This window comes from Rhinoderma darwinii, chromosome 1, assembly GCF_050947455.1.
Source record: "Rhinoderma darwinii isolate aRhiDar2 chromosome 1, aRhiDar2.hap1, whole genome shotgun sequence".
Taxonomy (NCBI): domain Eukaryota; kingdom Metazoa; phylum Chordata; class Amphibia; order Anura; family Rhinodermatidae; genus Rhinoderma; species Rhinoderma darwinii.
Window position 1 is genome coordinate 221,858,732 of NC_134687.1, and position 27,985 is coordinate 221,886,716.

Genomic DNA, 27,985 nt, shown 5'->3' on the forward strand with positions numbered 1-27,985 from the left:
GACCATTATCTGAAGTGAACCATGTCTGTTATAAGACCAGGCTTCCTATAAATAATCATTACTGCAATGCATCAGTGTAAGTAAAATGTATCAGTTGCCAGTCCTGGCTATTTAGCACACAGAGAATTGACTAGACTGGAAACAATAGTGGCAAACCATCGGCCTGTAAAGGTCTTCAGCCTCTGAGTGTAAACAAGAATGTTCCCTTCACTGACAGCAATCAGAGCTTTAGAAAATGGCAAGGAGTTAAAACACAAAGTATACAAGAAAGACGCATAATTTTTCATCATACAATCATTAAAGAGGTTCTGTCAGGTCTCCTATACTACTCTACCTGAGCAGCATAGAATAGAGGGGAGTTGCCGAACATCATTATTTTCATGTACAATCTGTTTATATGCTGCCAGGACTAATAGAGAGAGCCTGAGACCTCGGACCCTGCCCCCTCCCCCCCCCCACGCCTGCACACAGTGATTGACAGCTCTCATCATATACAAAGTAATACAGGAAAAGCTGTCACTGTGTGCATGCGGAGGAAGCAGGAGTCGAGGGCTTTCTCTATAAGTCCTGGCAGTATATAAACAGCTTTTTACATAGAAATACTAAATCAAATCCAGGGGTAAACCTAGCCTCTCTGCTGCCTGAGGCGAACTATAAAAAGACGCCCCCCCCCCCCCAAATCTATCAGCGTTTTTGTCATTACTAGCTTTACACAACAAACACGCAATATATAAAAAAATTTAAATAGGAAAACATTTGTTGTTTATTTGTTAAAGTGCTGTTTGAAGTATAGAAAAGATTTAAAGAATTCTACATACTGTATTACTTTAGTATCATAGATCAACAACGCAGGATTATCACTGAAAATGGTTTAACACATCTTCTTGCCAGGTGAAACTTCAAGGCCTGTTTTGAAGCGGCCAGCCTGGGCTGGTTTCTTTGCTCTACTTGCTGTATTGTAGTTGTCTGCCTGTGCTGGCTCGATGCTAGTGGGGGATTAATAGGATCTTAGGTCCTGGGCTGTGCATAAGTTATGGGCCCACACCCTACACGTAAGTATCACCTGCATGTCAAAGTACATCACATGCCACTCTGCAGACTGTCTCTTAGCCTGATCATCCGCTGCCGCTCACAATTCCCCACAGCACCCACCACAGTAATTTACATAGATTGTAAGACCAACATTACAAATAATACCCCATACTGTTACTGAATAATACCCCATAGTGTTACTGAATAATACCCCCATACTGTTACTGTATAATACCCCCATACTGTTACTGAATAATACCTCCATACTGTTACTGAATAATACCCCATACTGTTACTGAATAATACCTCCATACTGTTACTGAATAATACCCCCATACAGTTACTGAATAATACCTCCATACTGTTACTGAATAATATCCCCATACTGTTACTGAATAATACCCCCATACTGTTACTGAATAATACCTTCATACTGTTACTGAATAATACCCCCGCTCTGTTACTGAATAATACCCCCATACTGTTACTGAATAATACCTCCACACTGTTACTGAATAATACCCCCATACTGTTACTGAATAATACCCCCATACTGTTACTGAATAATACCCCCATACTGTTACTGAATAATACCCCCATACTGTTACTGAATAATACCCCATACTGTTACTGAATAATACCCCCATACAGTTACTGAATAATACCTCCATACTGTTACTGAATAATACCCCCATACTGTTACTGAATAATACCTCCATACAGTTACTGAATAATACCCCCATACTGTTACTGAATAATACCCCCATACTATTACTGAATAATACCCCATACTGCTACTGAATAATACCCCATACTGTTACTGAATAATACCTCCATACTGTTACTGAATAATACCTCCATACTGTTACTGAATAATACCCCCATACTGTTACTGAATAATACCCCCATACTGTTACTGAATAATACCCCCATACTGTTACTGAATAATACCCCATACTGTTACTGAATAATACCCCCATACTGTTACTGAATAATACCCCCATACAGTTACTGAATAATACCTCCATACTGTTACTTAATAATATCCCCATACTGTTACTGAATAATACCCCCATACTGTTACTGAATAATACCCCATACTGTTACTGAATAATACCTCCATACTGTTACTGAATAATACCCCCATACAGTTACTGAATAATACCTCCATACTGTTACTTAATAATATCCCCATACTGTTACTGAATAATACCCCCATACTGTTACTGAATAATACCTTCATACTGTTACTGAATAATACCCCCGCTCTGTTACTGAATAATACCCCCATACTGTTACTGAATAATACCCCCATACTGTTACTGAATAATACCCCCATACTGTTACTGAATAATACCACCATACTGTTACTGAATAATACCCCCATACTGTTACTGAATAATACCCCATACTGTTACTGAATAATACCCCCATACAGTTACTAAATAATACCTCCATACTGTTACTGAATAATACCCCCATACTGTTACTGAATAATACCCCCATACTGTTACTGAATAATACCCCCATACTGTTACTGAATAATACCCCCATACTGTTACTGAATAATACCCCATACTGTTACTGAATAATACCCCCATACTGTTACTGAATAATACCCCCATACAGTTACTGAATAATACCTCCATACTGTTACTTAATAATATCCCCATACTGTTACTGAATAATACCCCCATACTGTTACTGAATAATACCCCATACTGTTACTGAATAATACCTCCATACTGTTACTGAATAATACCCCCATACAGTTACTGAATAATACCTCCATACTGTTACTTAATAATATCCCCATACTGTTACTGAATAATACCCCCATACTGTTACTGAATAATACCTTCATACTGTTACTGAATAATACCCCCGCTCTGTTACTGAATAATACCCCCATACTGTTACTGAATAATACCCCCATACTGTTACTGAATAATACCTCCATACTGTTACTGAATAATACCCCCATACTGTTACTGAATAATACCTCCATACTGTTACTGAATAATACCTTCATACTGTTACTGAATAATACCCCCATACTGTTACTGAATAATACCTCCATACTGTTACTGAATAATACCTCCATACTGTTACTGAATAATACCCCCATACTGTTACTGAATAATACCTCCATACTGTTACTGAATAATACCTTCATACTGTTACTGAATAATACCCCCATACTGTTACTGAATAATACCTCCATACTGTTACTGAATAATACCCCCATACTGTTACTGAATAATACCCAGATACTGTTATTGAATAATACATCCATACTGTTACTGAATAATACCTCCATACTGTTACTGAATAATACCCCCATACTGTTACTGAATAATACCTCCATACTGTTACTGAATAATACCTCCATACTGTTACTGAATAATACCCCCATACTGTTACTGAATAATACCTCCATACTGTTACTGAATAATACCTTCATACTGTTACTGAATAATACCCCCATACTGTTACTGAATAATACCTCCATACTGTTACTGAATAATACCTCCATACTGTTACTGAATAATACCCCCATACTGTTACTTAATAATACCTCCATACTGTTACTGAATAATACCTTCATACTGTTACTGAATAATACCCCCATACTGTTACTGAATAATACCTCCATACTGTTACTGAATAATACCTCCATACTGTTACTGAATAATACCCCCATACTGTTACTGAATAATACCTCCATACTGTTACTGAATAATACCTTCATACTGTTACTGAATAATACCCCCATGCTGTTACTGAATAATACCTCCATACTGTTACTGAATAATACCTCCATACTGTTACTGAATAATACCCCCATACTGTTACTGAATAATACCTCCATACTGTTACTGAATAATACCTTCATACTGTTACTGAATAATACCCCCGCTCTGTTACTGAATAATACCCCCATACTGTTACTGAATAATACCTCCATACTGTTACTGAATAATACCTCCATACTGTTACTGAATAATACCTCCATACTGTTACTGAATAATACCTCCATACTGTTACTAAATAATACCTCCATACTGTTACTGAATAATACCCCCATACTGTTACTGAATAATACCCAGATACTGTTATTGAATAATACATCCATACTGTTACTGAATAATACCTCCATACTGTTACTGAATAATACCCCCATACTGTTACTGAATAATACCTCCATACTGTTACTGAATAATACCTTCATACTGTTACTGAATAATACCCCCGCTCTGTTACTGAATAATACCCCCATACTGTTACTGAATAATACCTCCATACTGTTACTGAATAATACCTCCATACTGTTACTGAATAATACCCCCATACTGTTACTGAATAATACCTCCATACTGTTACTGAATAATACCTTCATACTGTTACTGAATAATACCCCCATACTGTTACTGAATAATACCTCCATACTGTTACTGAATAATACCTCTATACTGTTACTGAATAATACCCCCATACTGTTACTGAATAATACCTCCATACTGTTACTGAATAATACCTTCATACTGTTACTGAAAAATACCCCCGCTCTGTTACTGAATAATACCCCAATACTGTTACTGAATAATACCTCCATACTGTTACTGAATAATACCTCCATACTGTTACTGAATAATACCTCCATACTGTTACTGAATAATACCTCCATACTGTTACTGAATAATACCTCCATACTGTTACTGAATAATACCCCCATACTGATACTGAATAATACCCCCATACTGTTACTGAATAATACCCAGATACTGTTATGGAATAATACATCCATACTGTTACTGAATAATACCTCCAAACTGTTACTCAATAATACCCCCATGCTGTTACTGAATAATACCCCATACTGTTACTGAATAATACACCCATACTGTTACTGAATAATACCCCCATACTGTTACTGAATAATACCTCCATACTGTTACTGAATAATACCTCCATACTGTTACTGAATAATACCTCCATACTGTTACTGAATAATACCCCCATACTGTTACTGAATAATACCCAGATACTGTTATTGAATAATACATCCATACTGTTACTGAATAATACCTCCATACTGTTACTGAATAATACCCCCATACTGTTACTGAATAATAACTCCATACTGTTACTGAATAATACCTCCATACTGTTACTGAATAATACCCCCATGCTGTTACTGAATAATACCTCCATACTGTTACTGAATAATACCTTCATACTGTTACTGAATAATACCCCCATACTGTTACTGAATAATACCTCCATACTGTTACTGAATAATACCTCCATACTGTTACTGAATAATACCCCCATACTGTTACTGAATAATACCTCCATACTGTTACTGAATAATACCTTCATACTGTTACTGAATAATACCCCCGCTCTGTTACTGAATAATACCCCCATACTGTTACTGAATAATACCTCCATACTGTTACTGAATAATACCTCCATACTGTTACTGAATAATACCTCCATACTGTTACTGAATAATACCTCCATACTGTTACTAAATAATACCTCCATACTGTTACTGAATAATACCCCCATACTGTTACTGAATAATACCCCCGCTCTGTTACTGAATAATACCCCCATACTGTTACTGAATAATACCTCCATACTGTTACTGAATAATACCTCCATACTGTTACTAAATAATACCTCCAGACTGTTACTGAATAATACCCCCATACTGTTACTGAATAATACCTCCATACTGTTACTGAATAATACCTCCATACTGTTACTAAATAATACCTCCATACTGTTACTGAATAATACCCCCATACTGTTACTGAATAATACCCACATACTGTTATTGAATAATACATCCATACTGTTACTGAATAATACCTCCATACTGTTACTGAATAATACCCCCATACTGTTACTGAATAATACCTCCATACTGTTACTGAATAATACCTTCATACTGTTACTGAATAATACCCCCGCTCTGTTACTGAATAATACCCCCATACTGTTACTGAATAATACCTCCATACTGTTACTGAATAATACCTCCATACTGTTACTGAATAATACCCCCATACTGTTACTGAATAATACCTCCATACTGTTACTGAATAATACCTTCATACTGTTACTGAATAATACCCCCATACTGTTACTGAATAATACCTCCATACTGTTACTGAATAATACCTCCATACTGTTACTGAATAATACCCCCATACTGTTACTGAATAATACCTCCATACTGTTACTGAATAATACCTTCATACTGTTACTGAAAAATACCCCCGCTCTGTTACTGAATAATACCCCAATACTGTTACTGAATAATACCTCCATACTGTTACTGAATAATACCTCCATACTGTTACTGAATAATACCTCCATACTGTTACTGAATAATACCTCCATACTGTTACTGAATAATACCTCCATACTGTTACTGAATAATACCCCCATACTGATACTGAATAATACCCCCATACTGTTACTGAATAATACCCAGATACTGTTATTGAATAATACATCCATACTGTTACTGAATAATACCTCCAAACTGTTACTGAATAATACCCCCATGCTGTTACTGAATAATACCCCATACTGTTACTGAATAATACACTCATACTGTTACTGAATAATACCCCCATACTGTTACTGAATAATACCTCCATACTGTTACTGAATAATACCTCCATACTGTTACTGAATAATACCTCCATACTGTTACTGAATAATAACCCCATACTGTTACTGAATAATACCCAGATACTGTTATTGAATAATACATCCATACTGTTACTGAATAATACCTATATACTGTTACTGAATAATACCCCCATACTGTTACTGAATAATAACTCCATACTGTTACTGAATAATATCTCCATACTGTTACTGAATAATACCCCCATACTGTTACTGAATAATACCTCCATACTGTTACTGAATAATACCTTCATACTGTTACTGAATAATACCCCCATACTGTTACTGAATAATACCTCCATACTGTTACTGAATAATACCTCCATACTGTTACTGAATAATACCCCCATACTGTTACTGAATAATACCTCCATACTGTTACTGAATAATACCTTCATACTGTTACTGAATAATACCCCCGCTCTGTTACTGAATAATACCCCCATACTGTTACTGAATAATACCTCCATACTGTTACTGAATAATACCTCCATACTGTTACTGAATAATACCTCCATACTGTTACTGAATAATACCTCCATACTGTTACTAAATAATACCTCCATACTGTTACTGAATAATACCCCCATACTGTTACTGAATAATACCCCCATACTGTTACTGAATAATACCTCCATACTGTTACTGAATAATACCTTCATACTGTTACTGAATAATACCCCCGCTCTGTTACTGAATAATACCCCCATACTGTTACTGAATAATACCTCCATACTGTTACTGAATAATACCTCCATACTGTTACTGAATAATACCCCCATACTGTTTCTGAATAATACCTTCATACTGTTACTGAATAATACCTTCATACTGTTACTGAATAATACCCCCATACTGTTACTGAATAATACCTCCATACTGTTACTGAATAATACCTCCATACTGTTACTGAATAATACCCCCATACTGTTACTGAATAATACCTCCATACTGTTACTGAATAATACCTTCATACTGTTACTGAATAATACCCCCGCTCTGTTACTGAATAATACCCCAATACTGTTACTGAATAATACCTCCATACTGTTACTGAATAATACCTCCATACTGTTACTGAATAATACCTCCATACTGTTACTGAATAATACCTCCATACTGTTACTGAATAATACCTCCATACTGTTACTGAATAATACCCCCATACTGATACTGAATAATACCCCCATACTGTTACTGAATAATACCCAGATACTGTTATTGAATAATACATCCATACTGTTACTGAATAATACCTCCAAACAGTTACTGAATAATACCCCCATACTGTTACTGAATAATACCCCATACTGTTACTGAATAATACACCCATACTGTTACTGAATAATACCCCCATACTGTTACTGAATAATACCTCCATACTGTTACTGAATAATACCTCCATACTGTTACTGAATAATACCTCCATACTGTTACTGAATAATACCCCCATACTGTTACTGAATAATACCCAGATACTGTTATTGAATAATACATCCATACTGTTACTGAATAATACCTCCATACTGTTACTGAATAATACCCCCATACTGTTACTGAATAATACCTCCATACTGTTACTGAATAATACCTCCATACTGTTACTGAATAATACCCCAATACTGTTACTGAATAATACCTCCATACTGTTACTGAATAATACCTTCATACTGTTACTGAATAATACCCCCATACTGTTACTGAATAATACCTCCATACTGTTACTGAATAATACCTCCATACTGTTACTGAATAATACCCCCATACTGTTACTGAATAATACCTCCATACTGTTACTGAATAATACCTTCATACTGTTACTGAATAATACCCCCGCTCTGTTACTGAATAATACCCCCATACTGTTACTGAATAATACCTCCATACTGTTACTGAATAATACCTCCATACTGTTACTGAATAATACCTCCATACTGTTACTGAATAATACCTCCATACTGTTACTAAATAATACCTCCATACTGTTACTGAATAATACCCCCATACTGTTACTGAATAATACCCAGATACTGTTATTGAATAATACATCCATACTGTTACTGAATAATACCTCCAAACTGTTACTGAATAATACCCCCATACTGTTACTGAATAATACCCCATACTGTTACTGAATAATACCCCCATACTGTTACTGAATAATACCTCCATACTGTTACTGTATAATACCTCCATACTGTTACTGAATAATACCTCCAAACTGTTACTGAATAATACCTCCATACTGTTAGTGAATAATACCCCCATACTGTTACTGAATAATACCCCCATATTGTTACTGAATAATACCCCCATACTGTTACTGAATAATACCCCATACTGCTACTGAATAATACCCCATACTGTTACTGAATAATACACCCATACTGTTACTGAATAATACCCCCATACTGTTACTGAATAATACCTCCATACTGTTACTGAATAATACCCCCATACTGTTACTGAATAATACCTCCATACTGTTGCTGAATAATACCTCCATACTGTTACTGAATAATACCTCCATACTGTTACTGAATAATACCTCCATACTGTTACTGAATAATACCTCCATACTGTTACTGAATAATACCCCCATACTGTTACTGAATAATACCCAGATACTGTTATTGAATAATACATCCATACTGTTACTGAATAATACCTCCATACTGTTACTGAATAATACCCCCATACTGTTACTGAATAATACCTTCATACTGTTACTGAATAATACCTCCAAACTTTTACTGAATAATGCCCCCATACTGTTACTGAATAATACCTCCATACTGTTACTGAATAATACCCCCATACTGTTACTGAATAATACCCCATACTGTTACTGAATAATACCTCCATACTGTTACTGAATAATACCTCCATACTGTTACTGAATAATACCCCCATACTGTTACTGAATAATACCACCATACTGTTACTGAATAATACCATCATACTGTTACTGAATAATACCCCCATACTGTTACTGAATAATACCTCCATACTGTTACTGAATAATACCTCCATACTGTTACTGAATAATACCTTCATACTGTTACTGAATAATACCCCCGCATTGTTACTGAATAATACCCCCATACTGTTACTGAATAATACCTCCATACTGTTACTGAATAATACCTCCATACTGTTACTGAATAATACCCCCATACTGTTACTGAATAATACCTCCATACTGTTACTGAATAATACCTTCACACTGTTACTGAATAATACCCCCATACTGTTACTGAATAATACCTCCATACTGTTACTGAATAATACCTCCATACTGTTACTGAATAATACCCCCATACTGTTACTGAATAATACCTCCATACTGTTACTGTATAATACCTTCATACTGTTACTGAATAATACCCCCGCTCTGTTACTGAATAATACCCCAATACTGTTACTGAATAATACCTCCATACTGTTACTGAATAATACCTCCATACTGTTACTGAATAATACCTCCATACTGTTACTGAATAATACCTCCATACTGTTACTGAATAATACCTCCATACTGTTACTGAATAATACCCCCATACTGATACTGAATAATACCCCCATACTGTTACTGAATAATACCCAGATACTGTTATTGAATAATACATCCATACTGTTACTGAATAATACCTCCATACTGTTACTGAATAATACCTCCATACTGTTACTGAATAATACCTCCATACTGTTACTGAATAATACCTCCATACTGTTACTGAATAATATCCCCATACTGTTACTGAATAATACCTCCATACTGTTACTGAATAATACCCCCATACTGTTACTGAATAATACCTCCATACTGTTACTGAATAATACCTTCATACTGTTACTGAATAATACCCCCGCTCTGTTACTGAATAATACCCCCATACTGTTACTGAATAATACCTCCATACTGTTACTGAATAATACCTCCATACTGTTACTGAATAATACCCCCATACTGTTACTGAATAATACCCCATACTGTTACTGAATAATACCCCCATACTGTTACTGAATAATACCCCCATACTGTTACTGAATAATACCCCCATACTGTTACTGAATAATACCCCATACTGTTACTGAATAATACCCCCATACTGTTACTGAATAATACCCCCACACTATTACTGAATAATACCCCCATACTGTTACTGAATAATACCCCCATACAGTTACTGAATAATACCTCTATACTGTTACTGAATAATACCTTCATACTGTTACTGAATAATTCCCCCGCTCTGTTACTGAATAATACCCCCATACTGTTACTGAATAATACCCCCATACTGTTACTGAATAATACCTCCATACTGTTACTGAATAATACCTTCATACTGTTACTGAATAATACCCCCGCTCTGTTACTGAATAATACCTCCATACTGTTACTGAATAATACCCCCATACTGTTACTGAATAATACCTCCATACTGTTACTGAATAATACCCCCATACTGTTACTGAATAATACCCCCATACTGTTACTGAATAATACCCCCATACTGTTACTGAATAATACCCCCATACTGTTACTGAATAATACCCCATACTGTTACTGAATAATACCCCCATACTGTTACTGAATAATACCCCCATACTGTTACTGAATAATACCCCCATACTGTTACTGAATAATACCTCTATACTGTTACTGAATAATACCTCCATACTGTTACTGAATAATACCCCCATACTGTTACTGAATAATACCTCCATACTGTTACTGAATAATACCCCCATACTGTTACTGAATAATACCCCCATACTGTTACTGAATAATACCCCCATACTGTTACTGAATAATACCCCCATACTGTTACTGAATAATACCTCTATACTGTTACTGAATAATACCTCCATACTGTTACTGAATAATACCCCCATACTGTTACTGAATAATACTTCCATACTGTTACTGAATAATACCCCCATACTGTTACTGAATAATACCCCCATACTGTTACTGAATAATACCCCATACTGTTACTGAATAATACCCCCATACTGTTACTGAATAATACCCCCATACTGTTACTGAATAATACCCCCATACTGTTACTGAATAATACCCCCATACTGTTACTGAATAATACCTCCATACTGTTACTGAATAATACCCCCATACTGTTACTGAATAATACCTGCATACTGTTACTGAATAAAACCCCCATACTGTTACTGAATAATACCCCATACTGTTACTGAATAATACCCCCATACTGTTACTGAATAATACCCCCATACTGTTACTGAATAATACCTCCATACTGTTACTGAATAATACCCCCATACTGTTACTGAATAATACCCCCATACTGTTACTGAATAATACCTCCATACTGTTACTGAATAATACCTCCATACTGTTACTGAATAATACCCCCATACTGTTACTGAATAATACCCCCATACTGTTACTGAATAATACCCCCATACTGTTACTGAATAATACCTCCATACTGTTACTGAATAATACCCCCATACTGTTACTGAATAATACCCAGATACTGTTATTGAATAATACATCCATACTGTTACTGAATAATACCTCCATACTGTTACTGAATAATACCTCCATACTGTTACTGAATAATACCTCCATACTTTTACTGAATAATACCTCCATACTTTTACTGAATAATACCTCCATACTGTTACTGAATAATATCCCCATACTGTTACTGAATAATACCCCCATACTGTTACTGAATAATACCTCCATACTGTTACTGAATAATACCTCCATACTGTTACTGAATAATACCCCTGCTCTGTTACTGAATAATACCCCCATACTGTTACTGAATAATACCTCCATACTGTTACTGAATAATACCTCCATACTGTTACTGAATAATACCTCCATACAGTTACTGAATAATACCTCCATACTGTTACTGAATAATACCTCCATAGTGTTACTGAATAATACCTTTATACTGTTACTGAATAATACCTCCATACAGTTACTGAATAATACCTTTATATTGTTACTGAATAATACCTCCATACTGTTACTGAATAATACCTTTATACTGTTACTGAATAATACCTCCATACTGTTACTGAATAAAACTACCAAACCAAGATCACATATTACTACAACCTAGTGTCAGAAAAAAACCACACCATACTGTTAGTGAATAACACACTATATATAGACCAATATTACCACCATACACTGACATTATAGAGGTAGATGCCAGTTATACACAAGATATCTGCAGACCATATAAGTGATTACAGTATAGTTATATCGAGTGACTCACAGGTGACGTCTTCTCAGATTGAAGTCACTCACTTTCACCTTTTCTTCTTCATCCAGCCAAGACTTCAATGACAACTTCTCCCGGACATGATTTCCTAAGCCCTGCAGAATATGACACAGATATCTTTGGCTCCTTGCTTTTGTAGCGCACTCCCTAACTATTCCCTACATCTACACAAACTCCCTATACATACTATGCTAGGTTCTCCACACAGTAATAGTACACACACCCTATTGTTCCCCCAAAGGCCCCACACAGTAAGTGCTACTTTTGTTCCCCTACACAGTGTTAGTGTCCCCTTTATACCTTACTCAGTGATAGAGACACTTTTAGGGCCCTCACCCAGTAATAGAATTCCCACTCGGTACTAATACCCCCTTTATGTCCCCATAGAAATAATGTCTCCACTCAGTAGTAATACCACTTTTTCTGCCACACACAGTAATTTTGCCTCTTTATACCCCCACTCAGTAAAAATGCCTGCTTTATGCCCCCACAATAAGGATGCCCCCTTTTGTATGCCACTTTTTTATGCCCCCTTTTTATTACCTAATAGACTTATGAATTTTAACTGAATTCAGTGGCCCGTGGACGGCATGATGCAGTGACGTCAACGTCCTGGGCAGTTGACGTCATCAGCGTGCTCCCGATCTCTTGTGGACCTAAGGTCTAAACCAGGCTGTGGCCTACAAGAGCAAACGGCGGAGCAGGGAGCCAATGGCCAGGGGTTGGCTGTCAAATTTTAGTCTGCGGGGCAAGCACACAGCACTCGCCCAAGAGTAGTGGCCCATTCAGGGGGCACTGGGCAATTGGTGAGTTTGCCCCCCTAACACTGCTACGGAAGAACTCTGCTCCTTGTCAACTGAAAAATCATCCGCCAGGAGGAAAAACGTTTCTTGATGGCGGAGTACAAGAAAGCCTCACCTGGGAATTAGACTTTCTTGTACTCTGCCATGGGGAAACATTTTTCCCTCTGTCGGATGACTTTTCAGTTGATAGGTAGCAGAGTTACATGAAGGGGAATAATTTTTCCTTGACCTATAGTTTCTATTGTGGCAAATTAAATGTTTTCAAATTTTTATACTAACATACTAACGATAATAACTTTTTTTTGGTAGATTCCGCTGGACCGTTTGGACTACGTCGTAGATTCATTGGACTACTGTGATGATCTAGTTTTAAAAAAAATGGTGATAGAGGGTTGGTGGGGGTCGGTGCCATAATATTTGGCGCCCGATATTTAAATAACCCCATGAACAGTCAATGGGGAGGTAATTGGCAAGGGGGCGTGTAACATCGCCGTGACACTGTCCAATCAGCTACGAACAGTGTTACAGCAGGACCTGGAGAGAGGAGAGCGTGTGCGCGCAGCTCCGCCACCACTACGGAACAGAAGAGGAGAAGAAGAGTGTGAACTCTTTAGCCCTCGGCAGAGAAGGACGACAAGACTGATCTCTCACGAGAGATCACACAGTCTTGTACTTGCCTGCCGAGAGCTGAAAAGTGAGAGTGTGCGCGCGCACACACACACACACTCTCTCCTCTCCAGCCCTTGCTGTTGACACTGTCCGTAGCTGATTGGACAGTGTCACAGCGATGTTACATGCCCCCTTGCCAATTACCGCCCCATTGACAGTTCATGCGGTTATTTAAATATCGGGTGCCAAATTTTACGGCACCGATACCTAAATAAGAAAAAAAAAAATTAAGTTCCCCAGAGTTTGTGCAGCCCTCCCTATTACATGCTGCACTCAGCTGCACATGAATGGTGAGGGGAAAGGTTCTCTTTAAAGTGTAATAACTTTTTAAAAAACTTTTGACATGTCAGAAGTTTTGATTAGTGGGGTCCGAGCACTGAGATCCCCCACTAGTCGCTAAAACGAAGCAGCAGAAGTGCTCGGGTGAGCGGTGTGCCGCTTCGATTCTGTTTGGCTTTCCTTGGAGCAGTGTACAGGCTCAATAGAAAGTCTATGAGACCGTACAGCGCTCACCTGAGCACTTCTGCTGCTTCATTTTAGTGATCGGTGGGGATCTCAGTGCTCGGTCCTCCACTGATGAAAACTTCTGACATGTCAGTATGGCATGATAAAAGTTTAGTTACAGTTTACAGGCTATGTACACCTTCAAAAACTTATTTTTATATATATATATATATATATATATATATATATATATATATTATATATATATTTTTATTGAAAATTATTGTTACTTTTTGAGAAACAGCTGCTTTGTATCCTGTTTACAAAGCAGCTGTATATAGCGCTGAGACCTGAATCCATTAGGTCGCCTATTATCGATCACATCTGAGTTATGAACTTAGATGTGATCGGTAACAGCTCGATCCTGCAGGACCCGCTGACCTGATGGATACAAGATTCAGCGCTATATACAGCTGCTCTGTATACAGGATACAAAGCAGCTCTATCTCAAAAAGTAACAATAATTTTTAATTAAAAGTAATTAGAAAGTAGTACCAAATCACACTGAACCCCCCCCCCCTTGCAGTGTAATAACTACTGAGGGTGCTATGGGGGGATTATACTGCAAGGAGGGTACTGACTCTGATTGCTGTGTGGGAGTACTGTGGGGGAGTGCTGTGGGGGAGCTATACTCTGCTCAACTTCCTGCCCCCACTAATTTAAAAGGGGTCGGCCAATGCTGGGGGGCCGGGAGTATACTGCAAGGGGGGGCCTGGGCGTTTTACTGACAGCAGAGGGCTCTATAGGGGGGAATTATCCCTCCATAGAGCCCTCACTAGTTACTATACTGCAAAGTAAGGGGGTTCTGAGCATCTGACTGACTGCTCTAAAGGGAGGAGCAGAATCCCCCACTATAGAGCCCTCTGCAGTAAGTCAGACCCCCCCCCCCTCTATCCTTCCATTATAGTGATGTGAGGGCTCTATGGGGTGGATTATTCCAGCCCCATAGAGCCCTTTGCTGTCAGTAAAATGCCCAGACCCCCCTTGCAGTATACTCCCAGGTCCCGGTCCCAGCAGCTTCGGCCAACCGAGTTAAGGTAGGAACGTACCTCGTGCGTTTCGTCACTTCTCCTCTTCGCTCGACCGATCCTCCTGCAGACCTGCTCCTCTCTGGCGGAACGTGCTGCGTACAGTGAGGAGGAGGAGTGTTACACACGTGCCCATTATGCGGCACGTCCGCTAAGTCTGCATGCTCCCTCCCCCGGTCCAGTCCGTCCCTGGCTGAAAATGCCGCCCGTCATTTTCAGGTAGGTTGCGCCGCCTGAGGCTGTCGGCTCACCTCGCCTCATGGCAGGTGTGGCACTGATCAAATCACAGAAGACTATACATCACCGAGCTCAGCGTCTCCTCCTCTATGCTAGATAAATGTAGTATAGGAGACCTGACAGAGGTGCTATAAGCTTTTTTTTTTTTTTTTTACATAAAACCATAACACCAGTTAACCTAAATTAATATCTTTCATACAATTATTAATTTAGGGAGACAACATACATTACAAGTAAATACGTTCTCCCAGTAAGGGGCATGCATATAGACAGCTAAAGCTGGACTCTGTTTCTGTTTTCCATGTATATGTATAGTTACAGATGTGTCGCCCCTTACCTTTGCTTTAATTTGGTTAAGGACTCCAATTTCTCATGAAACAAATTCAATACAATATGGCAACATGCTAGCAAAACCCTTGACAGGTTGCAACTCACATCACAACCACTGGGTGGCCACACATACACACCTATAGCATAGACATCTGGTGACAGAGTATCGCAAAATCATGTTTTTTTTCAAAGCTGGTCATCTCACGCCACATATCTCAGGATACGTTGAGATAAGAGGAAAGGTAAGGTAGGACACATCTATAACAAGAGCCTAATTAAAGGGGTTATCCAGGGGGCCAAAAATTGCTTTGTATTCATATTTTTATGTAAAAAGAAGTCACTAACTAATATACTTTAATTAAAAATTCGGTACTAAATGGTGCCGTTCAAACCCGGTGAACTGCTCCCGGAAGTCCTGGAGCTTTTCTAATATTTATGATTCGCCGACAGAACCCCACGTGACTGAGGGCTTGCTTCCTGTGCTGTTCGTGTCGGCGTGTTATCAATGGCATGACCGCAAGGGGCAGTCACATTGCCTATTGCTGGAGTCCCCGAGCAGAGCATCAGCTAGCGCTTTGCTCGGGACTCCAGCACTGCTCCCGACATTTGGTCAGTGACTTCAAGGGTTTCCTATAGCTGAAGTTCCGGAGCAGAGCATCAGCTGATGCTCTGCCCGGGGACTCCAGCACTGCTGCCAACGTCACTGTCCCTGTCCATAAATGGGCAGTGCCATCAGCAGCAGTACAGGAGACGCCGATCAGAGCATCAGCTGATGCTCTGCCTGGGCACTGCGGTACTGCTGCCGACATCACAGTCCGTGTATGGACAGTGATGTTGGCAGCAGTGCTGGAGTCCCCAGGCAGAGTATCAGCTGATGCTCTGCTTGGTGACTCCAGCGATAGGAAACCCCTGAAGCCACTGTCCATATATGGACAGTGACGTTGGCAGCAGTGCTGGAGTCCCCGGGCAGAGCTTCAGGCGTTTCCTATCACTTGAGTCCCCGAGTAAAGCATCAGCTGATGCTCTGCTTGGGTACTCCACTACTGCTGCCGACGTCACTGTCCATATATGGACATTGACGTCGGCAGCAGTAGTGGAGTCCCCGAGCACAGCATCAGCTGATGCTCTGATCGGGGACTCCAGTGCTGCTGCCGACATCACTGCCCATATATGGACCGTATATGGACAGTGACGTTGGCAGCGGTGCTGAAGTCCCCAGGCTGAGCATCATCTGATGCTCTGCTCAGGGACTCCAGCGATAGGAAACCCCTGAAGTCACAGTCCATTTATGGACAGTGTAGTTGGCAGCAGTAGTTGAGCCCCCAGAGCAGATCATCAGCTGATGCTCTGATCGGGGACTCCAGTACTGCTTCCGACGTCACTGCCCATATATGGACGGTGACAGTGATGTTGGCAACAGTGCTGGAGTCCCCTGGCAGAGTTTCAGGGGTTTCCTATCACTGGAGTCCCCAAGCAGAGCAAAATTAAAAGTAAAAATTCATTGTAACTTAATTTTAAAGGAAATGTATTGGAGTTGTGGAAATCACAGGATGGATAGACATGTTAATCAATATGCAAATGATAATAAATTGAAATAAAATATTCCAAACATCTTAATTCATTCAATATTGAGTATGAGCGCCACGCACAAAAATACACGTACTTACACGCCTTGGCATGCTATCAGTGAGGTTATTAATGGTTGTCTGAGGAATGTTATGCCCCGCTGAATGCATTTGGGTGCGCAAATCATCAAGATTGGCTGCTGGCAGCTGCCTTTGCAATTGCCGACCAATGATGTCCTAGATGTGCTCGATGGGAGACAAGTCCGGAGACGCTTCAGGCCATGGTAGCACGTTTAGACCACACAGGCTGCTCACAGTAGCGTGAGCAACATGCGGCATGGCGTTGTCCTGTTGAAAAACGGCTCCTGGGACACTTTGGAGAAATGTTTGTACCACTGGTACCACAACCAAATCAATGTAATGCCGAGGTGTTAGTGTACCTGAAATGAAGAATAGAGTGGTCCGGCTACCGGACATTATGCCACCCCACATCATAATCCCGTGAGTAAGATCGGTGTGACGGCCTCTTCATGGCATTGCGCACGTGGTCTCCAGACCAATCTCCGGCTATCATTGCATCCAACACAAAAGCGGGACTCATGGCTGAAGAGGATAGACCTCCATTCCCGTCTTGCTGTGCACCATGACAGCCTTTGAGAGCGGTGACGTGTGGTCAATGGAACACCTGTAGCTGGACGTCTGTCTCGTAGCCCATTGTCGTGTAAACGCCTTCTAATGGTTTGTGTCGACACTGGTTGTCGTCCTAGGCTTGGGATGTGACGTCCAATTACACTTGCAATAGAGCATGGATCACTACATGCCATTCTTCCAATCAGATGATCTGTCCCTTCAGAGGTTTGCCTCCACGCACCTCTTGCTGTCATTCCCGTTCGTTGTTGTGTTGTCCCAACCTCCGGGACACAAAACAATGAGCAGTGCTGACATCTCGGCTAAGGCACGTAGTGATCTGCCAGAGTGATAAACTAAGGTCTCTCAGTTCAAAGATTCTGTCCCTCTCAGTTTGCATACCTGGCACATCGATGAACAGGAGGCATCGCACAATCATCCCATACCACTTGGTCCGATTTTTTGGGTTTCATATGGCTAAAAAACATTGCTTTTAATCTGGCTTTTTTATTCCCCTCTCACATGCCACAGATTGGCGCTAGGTGCTTGAAAATTTTATAATTTTCAGATCTTAACGACACCTGCTTCTTCCTCGATTTGCATAACCTTACAGCTTGCCCTTCTTGGTGTTGAAATTTCAATGTTGAGGAGTGTATTAATGTAATCTATCTAACTTTCTATCTATTTCATATCTGTCTATGTTAGTATTTCTTAACTGGGGGTTGCATGTTCACATTGATGTTGGTGTTTGTTGGTGTCTACTACATCACCGGCATGCTGCTTTTCTAAACTACAGCTTCCACCAATACAAACAAAAGTTGCACAGCTTGGTATGTGAAAGTTTTGCACTGATGCCTGGGCTAAGTTGCAACTGAGCCCAAGCCTGTCTGCTTCCCTTCAAGTTTAAAAGCCAGTCTCAACGTGAACGTTATTTATGTTTACTTTGTGAGTACATGGCCCACAGTACCTATTACATATGATTACAATTGCCCTATTCTATGCACTATGAATGCTTTGACTAGCTTTCAGCTAGTGCCTGTGATTACAACATGCACCATTACATTCTTAGATCTACAAGCATTACTCTGGGGGCCCGAAGAGAGTGCAGGGGCATAATTTTGGTTGATGTACTCGTGTGTAATAGTTGCTTTGGGTCATGTATTCAAAACAAAAAAGCAGTAAAAAAAAGAAGGAATTATTTAGTACAATTTTTCATTGGAAGTCACTTGTCTTGACCAATGTACGGACTTTCTAGTGATATGCCTTATTTTAGTGTCACATGTGACCGATTTTTCATGATAATATTAATGGTGTGTCGCTGCCAATAAAGCTGTGCCCAACCCTTTTCCAAAAGTTGTGTGTATTGCTTATTTATTGGGGAAAATTAGAAGGAACTTGTAGGCTTCCTAGAGTCTGTAACAAATAACGCAGCTCTTGATGGGTTGGCACTGTACTCACAACAGGGAAAAGGAAAATTAAGTTGGCAGCTGTCATGCAATTCTACAGTATTTCAAAAGAGAATCTATCTAATCAAACTAGAGAAACACTAATAAAATAATTACAGAACTACTGTTTCATCAGTGTCTAGAATTTTATCATATTACAGAATTTTGTCTCCTGAGGATAACCCCTTTTTAAATGGAAGCAAGCAGATCAGCTGATCGTCGTGGGTTTGGGATTTCCCCCAGAGATTAACTGGTATTGATGGGGGAAGCCTCTGTTCTGACTCATAGATCAGGTTCCCTTTATACATCAGGTTCCGAAAGTAGAGGGCCCCATTTATGATATCCATATGCCCTAAAATGGACAGGGGTTGTCTTCATGAAATAACCCCTTTAAAGATCAACTATAGCCCAATAATTTATGTGAGCTTAAGTTAAGAATGAAAGCACACATACTGTATGTTTACACAATTTAGTGAATTGTATTATAATACTGAGCAATAAATGCCTTAGGTCTCTCAAGGCCCTTTTACACGGGCCAATGATCAGATGAATGAGCTTTCAGATGAAGAAACTGTATTGGGGGTGTGAGTATGTAGTAGAAAATCCTAAAACACACTAGATGATGGAATTCAGATCACCGAAAAGATAAGATAGGTAGGAGATGACACAGAGGACAGAGTGAAAATTAAAATAATAACACAATTCAATTTACTGAAGTTATGTTCTACTGATAATATATAATAAAGTATGGTATACTGGGGCCACTTTCTAAAAGTGCCTATAGACATGAGACAAAATACGTCTGAACCCCGCCATTTATCTAATGTGTATGGGGGTGTTCCAACTTTCCCCCGACAGCAAATGTCGGGTGAAAGAAAAATCGGGAATGTTTCGCCCTTTTGTTATTGCTATACAGATCTATGCGTCTCCATGGTAACAGACAACAAACCAACCCTGCACAGTGTGATCCTGCAGTCATATTTCCTGCCACCTGCACCTACTTCTTGCTAATCTAAATGTATGATAGAAAGAAGTAGGAGATAGATAGAAGGGATTTTGACTGCAGGGTCTGTTTGCTGTATGTTAAACATGGTGACTCATAGATTTGTATAGAACCTATATATACAAAATGGTAGGACATTTTTCATAAAGAGTACTTGCAGAGTTGCTTCTATTTTTATATTAGATGCTTTGGAGAAATAAAAAAGTATTCAGATGAGCGTGTCCGATTGTGTCCACAAAAAAAACGGTCCGTTATCTAAGCATATGAATGTCCATGATGCGTCAATGTGGTTTTTGTGTATCATTCATTTTTTTCTCGTCCACGTTTTTTCTATGCAATCATTTCCTGGTTTCACTTTTATTTTTTCTGTAGATTTCTTTAGCAACTGATATGTGAAAAATGAACAGCACACCGATGTCGTCCGTGTGCTGTGCGTTTTTTTTTATGCGTCTATAGACTTTATTGGATGAGCTTGGTCCTCAAAAATGGAGCATTATAGGACATGCAGTGAGTTTCTCACAAGTGACACATGTTCCATGAAAAAGCACGGATGTGTGAATAGCCCCATTGATTTGCATGCAAGCACACTGACAATAAACATGCTCGTGTGAATAAGGCCTAAATATAACACTATTGGACACATTTAAAAACAAATTCATTACAAGCTGGCACATGTGCCATATTTATTGAGCATCTGGCAGTCAAATTTTACATGTTGTTTTACGGCCGTTTTCAGTTTGGAGGTGTGGTCTAATTTGTAATTTGTCAGCTAGTCTACACTGTGTCAGACCGGTCAAAAATTGTATGAGGGCTTCTTAAAAATCAGCACATCCTTCGTTCAAATTGCATCATTTTGCAGCCAAAAAGCTATCAGAAAAATTACACATTCTATCAATGTTCCCCAATGTGTCTTTAGAATAATAAATAACTGTGAGGTTAAACGTGTTTTATACATAGATAAAACGTAGCATGAGCAACATCGCACACATAGACAGTTAGGTCCAGAATTATTTGGACAGTGACACAAGTTTTGGCATTTTAGCTGTTTACCAAAACATATTGAACATAGAGTTATATAATCAATATCGGCTTAAAGTGCAGACTCTCAGCTTTAATTTGAGGGTATTCACATCCTAATTTGAGAAAGGGTTTAGGAATTACAGCTCTTTAATATGTAGTTGCCTCTTTTTCAAGGGAACAAAGGTAATTGGACAATTATCTCAAAAGCTATTTAATGGAATGCATGGGCTATTCCCTCATTAATCCATCATCAATTAAGCAGGTAAAAGGTTTGGTGTTGATTCCAGGTGTGGCATTTGCATTTGGAAGCTGTTGCTGTGAACCCACAACATGTGGTCAAAGGAGCTCTCAATGCAAGTGAAACAGACCATCGTTAGGCTGAAAAAAATGAAGAAATCCATCAGATAGCACAAATGTTAGGAGTGGCCAAATCAACAGTTTGGTACATTCTTGAAAAAAAAAAAAAGGGCGGACTGGTGATCTTGTGAACTCCAAAAGGCCTGGACGTCCACAGAAGACAACAGTGGTGGATGATGGCAGAATCCTTTCCATGGTGAAGAAAAACCCCTTCACAACATCTACCCAAGTGAAGAACACTCTCCTGGAAGTAGGTGTAACAGTATCTAAGTCTACCATAAAGAGAAGACTTCACGAGAGCAAATACAGAGGTTCACCACAAGGTGCAAACCATTAATCAGCCTCAAAAATAGAAAGGCCAGATTAGACTTTGCCAAACAACATGTAAAGAAACCAGCCCAGTTCTGGAACATCATTCTTTTGGCAGATGGAACTAAGATCAACCTGTACCAGGATGATGCGAGGAAGAAAGTATGGAGAAGGCTTGGAACGGCTCATGATACAAAGTACACCACATCCTCTGTAAAACATGGTGGAAGCAGAGAGATGGCATGGGCATGCATGGCTGCCAAAGACACTGGGTCACTAGTGTTTATTGATGATGTGACTGAAGACAGAAGCAGCCGGATGAATTCTGAAGTGTTCAGGGATATACTTTCTGCTCAGATTCAACCAAATGCAGCAAGGTTGATTGGATGTCGCTTCACAGTACAGATGCACAATCACCCAAAACATCCTATGAAAGCAACCCAGGAGTTTTTTAAGGCAAAGAAGTGGAATATTCTGCAATGACCAAGTCAATCACCAGATCTCAACCCGATCGAGCTGCATTTCACTTGCTTAAGACAACACTTAAGGCAGAAAGACCCACAAACAAGCAACAACTGAAGACAGCGGCAGTAAAGGCCTGGCAAAGCATCACAAAGCGTTTGGTGATGTCCATGGGTTCCAGACTTCAGGCAGTCATTGCCTGCAAAGGATTCTCTACAAAGTATTAAAAAAAACATTTGTCCAACTTGTCCAATTACTTTTGAGCCCCTGACATGAGGAGGCTGTGTAGAAAAATGGTTGCAATTCCTAAACATTTCACAGCATATTTTGTTCAACCCCTTGAATTAAATCTGAAATTCTACACTTCAATTACATCTCAGTTGTTTAATTTCAAATCCAATGTGGTGGCATTCAGAACCCAAATCATGAAGATTGTCCAAATAATTCTGGAATTATATATTGAGTGCTTGACTCTAATATGCTAAATACATACCACATAGAGGATTGATAGCTAGATAGATAGATAGATAGATAGATAGATAGATAGATAGATAGATAGATAGATAGATAGATAGATAGATAGATAGATAGATAGATAGATAGATAGATAGATAGATAGATAGATAGATAGATAGATAGATAGATATCATATAACTTGATTTAACAGTAGCTTTTAAATCTTGCAGATACTTAATATCAAATATAACAAATGTGTTGAAACCCCCTAATATCATTAAACACTCATGTAAAACACACTGGGAGGCAGAATGCAAATAGTTCAAGTTCTATATATATTATCATTTACATTATTACTAAAAGAATGCAAATAATTTATTGTATAGCTGTATAAACAAGCTGACGGACATATTACACTAATTCTTCTTCATATTCTTGAGTTGTTCTTGCTAAATTAATTCCTAAGTACAATACAAAATACTTGGTTTGTTCCTGTAAATTATCCTTTCAGATTGTATAATCACAAAATGTTGTATGACTATGATAATAAATGTGAAAAGACACGATCGATAGATAGAGAGATAGATATGAAATAGATAGATAGATAGATAGATAGATAGATAGATAGATAGATGATGATAGATAGATAGATAGATAGATAGATAGATAGATAGATAGATAGATAGATAGATAGATAGATAGATAGATAGATAGATAGATAGATAGATAGATAGATTGGGTAAGTGAATATGTTGGTAAAATCAGAATGATCACTTACCTCTAAGGAAGGTCAGAAACAAAAAGATCCATAGATAGAACCCATAAGCTAGGAAGCTCAGACACTTTTCTGATAGCATTGTACTGTTACGCTAGGTCCAGAGAGATGATGACAATGATATCACACACTGGCTTCACACAAATCTGAAATGGACTCCTTTAGCTGTTGTCCAAATAAAACACCTTCATTGAAAAAGCAATAGCAGCAATAAAACATTGTATCCCACAGGTGACATAAACTTCCAGATGTTGTTACATCCTCAGCTTCAGTGCAGGGATAGTGCTAGATTCTAAACATCTATCTCCTTCTACACACAAATGGGAGAGAAATGAAAGCCAGAGAACAAATATTGCTCAGTGGATAAAGAGGGATTGTGATTTTCTGCGCTGTGCATACACAACATGCATGTGGTAGACTAGGGGAGCGAGGGATGCTCAGAGCTGTGGAGCATAAAGCTGCCTCAACACCTACGAGATGTGCTCTCCACTTACACTGCTGGGTATATGGCTCCTGTTAGTCATCAGATGGGTCAGCTGTGGCACTATATCAGCGCCAACTAGCTATTCCACTATAAAAGCTTGTTTCCCAGGGAAATTCCGGTTATACATATTTATATAACAGCGATTCCCTATTACAAATTTGGTGCTAAGTTTAATTGACATGATCAATAGGGCAGAACAATATCACTAGAATCAATAAATCACTTATTATTATAATACATTATTGACTTGTTTTATTTTGCTGGTACTTAGTTATACTATTTCTTGGCAACAACTAATATTTCGCCATTACAGTTCTCGCAGGGGTTGTCACCCAGCTTTCTAGACCAGTGGTATAATATTGTGAAATGACATTGGAACATTAGCACTGCATTATTAGGCAGAATTGTCATTTAGAAGTTGAGATAAGCTGAGTATCAACCTTTTGAGAAACTTTAAGGCGGGTTTCCCATGTAGCGTAAACGCTGTGTAATTTCCGCAACGGAATTCTGTGCGTAAATTCCGAAGTATTTACAGTAGCCTCAAAGTGGCTGAGATTTTGAAAATCTCATGCACACACTGCGGAAAAAAACGCAGCGAACACGTTCATAAATTGACCTGTGGTGTGGAATTTAATTCCGCAGCATGTCAATTTATGCTGCGTTTTGGTTGCTTTTCTGTTGCGTGTTTTCCTCTATTGAATTCAATGGGGATGCAAAACCTGCAACAGAAAGCCAAGTGTTGCGACATTTGCCAGGGAATCGCAGCGATTCGGCCGTAAAAAACGCAACTCAGAATTTTTAAAAAAAAATCATACTTACCCGGAACTCCCTTCTTCTTCCTCCAGTCCGGCCTCCTGGGATGACATTTCATCCGATGTGACCGCTTCAGCCAATCACAGGCTGCAGCGGTTACACGGGCTGTAGCATCATCTAGGGAGGCCGGACTGGACGGCAAAGGAGGGACACGTCACCATGACAACGGCCTCGGTAAGTATGGACATGTTTTTTTAATTTCTACACTGCTTACCGCAGCGGAAATTCCGTCCGAAAAACCGCACCACAATGTGGTGAGGTTTTTCGGGCGGAATGTACTGCAGGTTCCAGGTCGGATACCCGTTCATAGTTTTTACGCCGAGTATCGGACCCGTGGGAACATGGCCTAATAATGGCCATATAGTTAGTCACCCAGCTTTGCTAGAAACAGATATGTATAACCAGTGGCGGACATAGACAGCAGAGGGCCCCCGGGCAAGAACAATGTGTATGTGGGCCCCTTACTCTGCATTAGCTCATCAAAGAATACCCCGCCATCATGTCTCTCTAACAAATCATCAATAATTCTGAACCATTGTCAATAGCTCCAGTCCATACATGCAATCCAATAGACAGTAAAAAGCTGCTTTTAAGGTGGCAGTGGGCCCCCCTCCACCTACTGGGCCCCTGTGCAGATTACACCAATGTTATGGCTGCCCCCGTGTATAACTAAAAAGAGAATAACAACTCAAACACAAATTTACTGGTGATTTTCCTATTTTACATCAACCCCTTCCCGCTCCTTGACATACTATTCCGTCATGATGAGCGCATCGTTCACGCTCCATGACAGAATGCTACGTCTCGGGAGGAATAGCCATTTCGTTTGTCGTCCCGGCACATACAGAAGCTGTGACAACTGCTGCCTCGTACAGCAGTTGCCAAAGCTCCTTCAGCGGGGACTGATTGCGGTGGTCCCCGCTGATTAACCCCTTAGAAGCCACGTTCAATAGCGATCGCGGCTTCTTAGGGGTTAAGCCACCATCGATGTCATGCTACATGATAACGGGTTCTGATTGTTGCTATGGCAACCGGAGGCCCAACAACGGCCTCCGGCTATGCAATCTACGGAGGCCGAGTGGGTCCTGACAAAGTCAGGACCCACTATGCTTGCTGTCAGCGACTAGCTGACAGCCCTAATACACTGCACTACGCATGTAGTGCAGTGTATTAGAATTGCCATCAGGGCCTCCTGCCTTCAAGTCCCCTAGTGGGAAAAAATAAAAAAGTTGTCTAAAAATAAAAGGTTTAAAAGTAAAAATCTCCCTTTATCAGTCTTTTATTATTAAAAATAAATAAATAAACTATACATAATTGGTATCGCCACGTCCGTAACGGCCTGAACTACAAAAGTGTATATGTCATTTATAGTGCACGGTGAACGCTGTAAAAAGAAAAAAAGGAATAAAAAACAATCGTAGAATTGCTGTTTTTTAGTCACTACGCCTCTTAAAAAAAAGAATAAAAACTGATCAAAAAGTCGCATGCACCCCATTAAATAAATTCCTCAGAGGGTCTAGTTTACAAAATGTGATCACTTTTAAGGGGTTTCCCCTGTACTGGTACCTCAGGGGCTCTGCAAATGTGACATGGCGCCCAGAAACCAATGCAGCAAAATCTACATGCCAAATAGCGCTCCTGCCTTTCTGAGCCCTGTCGTTTGTCCAACCAGCAGTTTATGACCCCATATGGGGTATTGCCGTAATTGGGAGAAATTGCTTTTCAAATGTTGGGGGGCTTTTTTTCCTTTATTCCTTGTAAAAACTTTAAAATTTGTACCTTTTATCTGAAAGATTAGATTCTCAATTGCACGGCCTTAGGCCCCATGCACACGGACGTAAAAACGCCCGTAATCATGGGCCGTAATAACGGCCCGTAATTACGGGTCCATAGACTTCTATTGGCCACGGGTACCTCCCCGTATGCTTACGGGAAGGTGCCCGTGCCGTTGAAAAATATAGAACATGTACTATTTCAGGCCGTAATTACGACACGGGCAGGCCCATAGAAGTCTATGGGGCTCCCGTAATTACGGGTGACTACGTGTGTGCACCCGTAATT

General features: G+C 39.4%; 1 protein-coding gene across 1 annotated transcript in view; it reads right to left on the reverse strand.

Moving 5' to 3' along the window:
- Positions 1-25,118, reverse strand: part of LOC142740126 (neuronal acetylcholine receptor subunit alpha-7-like) — a 253,583-nt gene extending 228,465 nt beyond the window's left edge. The window contains exon 1 of the mRNA XM_075849855.1: positions 24,631-25,118. Coding sequence (XP_075705970.1) covers positions 24,631-24,709 — 79 coding nt within the window. The 5' untranslated portion in view covers positions 24,710-25,118. The remainder of the gene's footprint in view (positions 1-24,630) is intronic.
- Positions 25,119-27,985: the final 2,867 nt, after the last annotated feature.